Source organism: Melanotaenia boesemani, chromosome 24 (assembly GCF_017639745.1).
Source record: "Melanotaenia boesemani isolate fMelBoe1 chromosome 24, fMelBoe1.pri, whole genome shotgun sequence".
In the NCBI taxonomy this organism is placed as follows: Eukaryota; Metazoa; Chordata; class Actinopteri; order Atheriniformes; family Melanotaeniidae; genus Melanotaenia; species Melanotaenia boesemani.
The window spans coordinates 18,860,264-18,867,002 of NC_055705.1; the positions used below are offsets into that span (position 1 = coordinate 18,860,264).

A 6,739-nucleotide genomic window follows, 5' to 3' on the forward strand; every position below is an offset into this window, starting at 1 on the left:
CTCAGATTGCAACACTGTTGAGACAATTAATAGTTTGAGGTGTCTTGTTAAGTAGGTGTTATGTCATTTATTTTAAATCTGGCCAGTTGTAAAATATAACTTGTTGTGAACAAGATTACTTATTAGACATTAACATTACTACCATGCATAGAGGAACAACAAACATTAGAAAACTAGATAAGATCTTTTAGGAATAGTATCATGTTAGCTTTTCCAAAAGTGTGTATGAAAATATCAATATATGACAGATTTCTTTCATTACTGAATCAAGAGGAATTTTCTTTGGTCTTGAAAGTCATAGTGGAATTAGTTACCAAATTTAATGTGATCATTGTTCAACAGGTTAGGAAAAAAATCACTTTTTAGCTTTACACCAGTGATGTCAAAATCTTACTTTTAAAAAGACTAAGCGCTCATGTATACTCAGTTTTAAATATTTTAAATACATATGGAGCCTTCTGTCTTTACACTGTGTTAATTATGTGCACATTTCAGTCTTTTTACAGAGCTTGCAGATGCATATCCAGATGTAGCAAACAGAGCAGTACCAGCTTAAACCATGGGGGCAGTGTTACATAATATAACTCAAGTACATCTAAAGAAAAGGAACAAAGAAGAGGAAATTTGTGACGTTTTAAATGGCTGCACTGCTTCTTTTTATATCGCTCTTTCTGATTTGGGCAGTTTCAGTCTGATGCTGTCTAAGATCTGCGAGGCTCACAGCTGTTATTGTGTTCTGTTTAAGGATTGCTTCTCAATAAAGTGACTCTTGGCACACATTTTCCTACTCAGAGTGCCTTCCAAGGCTTTTTTAGGGCTCAGTGTTCCCCACCTGTATTAGCCTCCCTTGGTGAAGGAGGGAGAAAAACAGCTGTCTGGAACAGTGTCTCCCTGTTGCTTAATGTCTTGGCTTCAAGCTGTGACAGCAGTCGAAACAATGTAATCTTTGCATGGCTGCACATTTCAGGTTGCGGTGTTTATAACTTGGCTGGAGCAACTGGTCCCCCACAGGTTGATAGGATACATCATCAGCACAGGCCTTTTACAGAGATAACATTAGCATGTAGGTCAGAGACGGTTTAAAAATGTTGAAAAATGTTGCCATTGCCTTTTTATTTCCTCTTGTTTTAGGGCTAGTAGCTAAGCACATAAATGTCACACAGGAGTTGTTTATTGCACTTTCATGGACTGTGGCTGGAAAGTTTTCATCTAAAAGTCCATCTTCATAATCATAAAAAATCAACTTCATTTTGGTTCGCGCTGCACTGCTTTTATGTTGATAAATCAGTCAGGAAACTGGGCTGAGTTTTCTGTGGGAGTAAAAAATCAGCTGAGACAGTCAGTGCTTAATAAAGTAAAATTTAAAGAGGTGTCAAATTAATGCAGTCTGTAGAATTCAGAGCTAAAAGCCTCTCTCTTTTGCATGTCTTACAATCGGCTGATGAATGAGCAAAGGAATGCAGGATATGCAATATTGGTGCAGACAGTGGAGTGCATTGGGTAAGTTTAATTATATTTTACAGTCTTTTCCCACAAAGTTTGTTTTAAGGCTATCGGAGCATAAAAAATCTAATCAGTTTTTATTTATAAAGCACTTTTTCTACCAAAGGCATCACAACATGCTTTACATGATAAAACAATTTATGCATATTAAATGAAACAAGTCTTCACACACACACACAAAATAAATGAATTAGTAAAAAAAATTATATAAAAAATAAATAATTGAATAAATCAAAGTAATGAAGTAAAAGTCAAAAATATTAAAAGTAATAATTCAAAATAATATAAGTTTAAAATAATAAATATCTGGCTTGAAATCTAGAAACAAAGCTGAATAGATAAAAGGGAGTGGTCATGATTTCACAGCACACAATGGCTAAACCTAGCTGTTTCCAACACAATGTATTAAATTGATAAAACTAAACATTCAGCAACTTAATGTGGTTTATCCATTCTCAATCGTTTATCCTGGTTGGGGTTGCGGGGGCTGTTGCCCGAGCTGAGAGGCACAGTTTTCCTGCTCCCCGGCCACTTCTTCAAGCTTCCCTGGGGGAATCCAAAGGCATTCAGGCCAACTGAGAGACACAGTCTCCTCTGCCTGTTCTGGTTCTTCCCCGGGGCGTCCTCTCCTTCTAGCAGAACATGTGTGGAAAACCTCTGCATGGGAGGCATCCTAACTAGATGGCTAAGTCATCTGATTTCCAACCTCTTGATGAGGAGGAGCAGTGGTTGTACACCAAGCCCCTCCAAGATGACTGACCTTCTTACCCTATCTCTAAGGGATAGTTTTTGTACCTTGCGGAGAAAACTCATTTCAGCTGAAGCATCATCACACATTAATATTAATAATATTCACAAGCCTTGGGCACCACCCACCAAGTAACGACGGGACAAATGATATCTTGTATCATTAAACAAATAAACCAGTCTCAAGATGCTAATTTATAGAGTTCTCGCTTGAAGGGACCTGATCACAACACAAGGAAAAATCACAGATGACTAGTTAAATTAATATGAATATGTATTAGCTAGGCTACAAACTACATACTATAAAATATAAATATTTAAAAGAAAAACAGGAACAGTCAATGTGTAAATATAATAATCTACTAAAATAAATATGGTAAAGAAGTGTAGAATTGTAAGAAAAAATAAACAATAATTAAACTGTGGTGTTAATAATTACTTTTTAAGAGAATGAATTTCTGAATATGAGCTAAATTATATAGTCTGTTTAAGGGGAAAACCTAATTTGATTCATAAAAAGGAAGATTAATTCACTATCAGCAATCTTTTGTAACACCAACCACGTTTCATTGCTTCTTATGAGGTGCTATGATCCTGTCAGAAGATTTGATGATTCGCTGAGGTGACTCACGGCCGGTGGATGAACCCTTGTGAGGCTCCCAGATCTCCTGGAAGTTTGTAGGCTTTTCTTCCCTCTCTCTCTCTCGCTCTCTCTTTTGCCTTTCCCCAGAGGTGCTTTGGGACTGGTGTCACAGAGTGGTGGATAGTGAAATAGAACTGCCAAGGTAATCACCAGAATAATTTAAAAATTAATAACGTCTTGCGTTTGAAGACCTTGGGAGCTTTCTCTGATTACCAAAAATAGTGATTAACTATTAATAAACTTGAACCATGGTGATTAGTGTAACTTAAAAAAAAAAAAAAACACTAAAGAGGCTAATCCTAGTTACAATGACATAACCAAAAGATGAGGACAAACAAAAACATGAGAAGCATTACATTTTTCTTTCATTTCATTCTCGGCCTCTGATCATTTTCTAGATCAGACTCCCCTTTCTTCTCTTCTCCTCAACTCCTGTTTCTTATGAGCTTTACTCTGAACCATCTTTCTTCTGTTGTTTATTTCTTTTTCTCATTTCATGTCTGAACTGTAAGTTCTTTGTCTGAGTTTTCGAACTCGTGGGGCCGCGCCCACAGGGAGACATAGTTTTCTCTCTTCAACCAATTGAGAGCAGGTGCCTCCTTGTAGCTGCAAAAGCTCAAATTCCTAATTTGCATATCAGTTGTCTGTTTAATGTTTCAAATGGTCCTGATTTCTTCACCCTCTTGTTGAAAATATCACAGTTAAACATTTATGAACACATGCAAGTTATGTATTGTTTAAACCATTAGCAGTGATGCACATGTAAAAACATTGTTTTATTATCACTTGTGGATTTATTGATTCTTTCTGAATAACTGATCAAAGCTATAAAGCATGATAAAAAAAATGCTCTAGATTACAAATTAATTTGATTGAACATTGTACAAATCTTGACTATTTGGACTGTATGTCTCCCTAAATATGTATATGTAGCTATTATAAATAATAAGGCAGTTTGATAAAAATATAAAACACCTTTTTAGTGTTTTAAGGAAATGTTTAAGGACTTTGTTAGACAGTTGGGAAAACTAGATGCATTCTGGCATACATCACTGGCATGCATCTTGTGAGTGAAAAAATCTGAAAGTAAATTGAGTTTTTTTTTGTGAGTTTGAAGGGGGGTCTTTCTGCTGGCATGCGACCACCACCTTCAGAGTCATTCCTCATAATTTAGCAGATACAGAAAAAGTACTTTTTCAGGAAAAGTTAATCCACGGTGTCTGTTCAACATCCAAGTCTGACCTGCAGTCAATAAAATTCCAAAGCATGGTTTCCTTTGATGTGTCTCTTTCCTTATCTGCACCCTTTTGTCACCAGAATACACTACATCCCTGATCTTGTTCTTTCAGTCACTACCCACTGCTCAAGACCATAGGCGAAGATAAGAACATAAGTCGACCAGTAAATCAAGAGCTCTGCTCAGTCACAAAAGACTGATGCTGTGCCTGCATCACTGCCTATGCCACACCGACAAACCTATATGTCGATCTCCCACTCTATTTTCCACTCACTTTTAACAAGGTACTTTCCCTCATCCATTTGCAAGAGGATTTCATTCCCGATCTGGAGAGGACACTTTTCCAGTTGAGAATTGTGGTTTGGGATTAGAGGTGCTGATACTCATTCCCGCATTTTCAAAATTGGCTGCAAAATGCTCCAGTGAGAGTATAAGGTACAGACCTGATGAAGTCAACAGAACAACGGACCCCCTCAATGCCCTGGCTATCCCAACAAAATCTGTTTATCACATTAATAGACTGAACTGGTGACAAAGGGCAGCCTTGGTGGAGTCCAACTCCCACTGAAAATTAAACCAACTTACAACAGGCAATGTGGACCAAGCTCTGACACTGGTCATTCAGGGACCAAACAGCTTGTAGAATGGGGTCCGGTACTCCATACTCCTAGACCACACGCCACAAAAAGGACACAGTTCAATATGTTGGTGTAGATTTTCAGTCATCCAGGACATGGTAATCCTAAGAGCTTCAATTTAAGGCAGCGTGATTCATTTTTGTCTCTTGAAAACATTTTGCTTTTCATCTAAAGGCTTATTAGATCTAAACTAACTGGTGAGGAGTTTGTATTCTATAGCTTCTCCATTCACACTTAAAGGTAGTCAAAGTCACATGAGTCTTGTTGACCTCTCCAATAATCCTGTAGGTCATTAGGATAATTGCCACTGGTGTGTGGACAGTTGTTCAACTGCCTGACTAAAAAGTGATGTGTTTTGGCCTAAGGACCCCAGATGTGAATGGTTTTTAAACTACGTGGGAAGGAGAATCAAAGCTGCCTTGTAGGTGTTTGAAAGATTAATTTTGAGCCCACAACCTCTGTTTAATGTAGTTTTTTTCTTGTTCACAATAGATGGCTTCTTATATTCCTGTCTTAAAACAATGTTTTCCCTGTCCAATATGTGCACATTATTGTCTTTAAGAGAGTGTTCCTTGTTCTTAAAATGTAGGTGGACCACTGGATCATGAGAAGAGATGTTCACCAAAGCCCCAACTCTCAAACCCAACCCTCCACACCTGGAAAAAAAAAAAAAAAAAAATCTATCTATATCTATATATATATATATATATATATATATATATATATATATATATATATATATTAGTGCTGGGCATGTTAACGCTTAAGGTTAAGGTTGTTTTTTTTTTTTTTTTTTTTTTTTTGCTGTCCGCTGGCTTTGATGACAGAAACACGGTGTCCCCGTCTCTCTTCCCTGCAGCAGCGGTGCGTCTGATGTAATTAGTGGAGAGCGGGTTTATTAAAATGAAGAGACGTTTTCTGTCTGGAACTTAAAGGCAGAATCTGTAGGATTTCACAGCAATTCTTTCCAACGCCAGGTGGCAGTAATAAATAAAACACAACTCCGTCACCTCCACAAACCACCACAGGGTGGCAGTAATGAGTAATACTCCTCACCCCTCCCACCCCCAATTCACACAGCAGCGCCACTTTCATCTCCACCGTCCACAAGACTTATTTAGGAGCTGAGATGGCATCCAGTTTTTCAACTCCAAGTGAACCAGTAAGTAACTGTTTAAACAAGTTCTGCCTCACGCTGAAAATTGTAATTTACTATGTTGTTTTGCGAAGTAGTACATGTTAAAATTGCAATGCAGTATTATGGAATAAACAATGCTAGTAAATGAGGCAAAGCTATGTGATTAGCTATCTAGTTGCTAGGTTAATTATAACGTTATAAATATGTTTGCAAATATTCAGCTAATATTAGACTGACTTAGACTAACAGACTGACACGATAACACGATGCAGAATTTGCAGGTTTGAATGTTGTTACAGATACGTCAGTCTGTGCACTTGTGTTTTCAGAGTGACGAGGACGATGTGTCACAAAGTTCGCAGCGTTTGAGCCGAGGCAGGTCCGGTGGACGGTCGAGAGGACGAGCAAGAGGGTTCAGGGTACGAGGCAGAGGCCGAGGCCGAGGAACACGAGCTGTAGCTTCCAGAGCTGAGCACTCGGATAGAGTTGAACAGTATCGCCGTGACCATTTGGCTGCCACACAGGTAAAATGCAGGATGCAGCTTCATGTTCAATGGTTTGTCAGGCTATCACTGATAAAAAATATACTTAAAAAAAGTCCTTATTTTCACAAATATTGCAATAACTAATAATGCTACATATATTTCATGTATTATTTCTTGTTGCAACGTAAATGCGTTTTTATGTGTAATTTATGGATGTACTTACAGCACTTATTCTTAGTATTTGAACTTTTTGCTTTGACAGTCAAACCATTTCATCAGATACTATAGTAATATTTAAAACTCTATACAGAATAGGGAGACACAGGCCTTCACTAATAAATCAAATCT

General features: G+C 37.6%; 1 protein-coding gene across 2 annotated transcripts in view; it reads left to right on the plus strand.

Moving 5' to 3' along the window:
• The first annotated feature begins 5,714 nt into the window (after window positions 1–5,714).
• Window positions 5,715–6,739, plus strand: part of LOC121635779 — a 1,802-nt gene continuing 777 nt past the window's right edge. The window contains exons 1-2 of one of the 2 annotated variants that reach the window (XM_041979106.1): window positions 5,715–5,930; window positions 6,236–6,430. In XM_041979106.1, the coding sequence (XP_041835040.1) occupies window positions 5,898–5,930; window positions 6,236–6,430 (228 nt within the window). In that variant the 5' untranslated portion in view covers window positions 5,715–5,897. The other variant, XM_041979105.1, reaches the window with a different exon arrangement.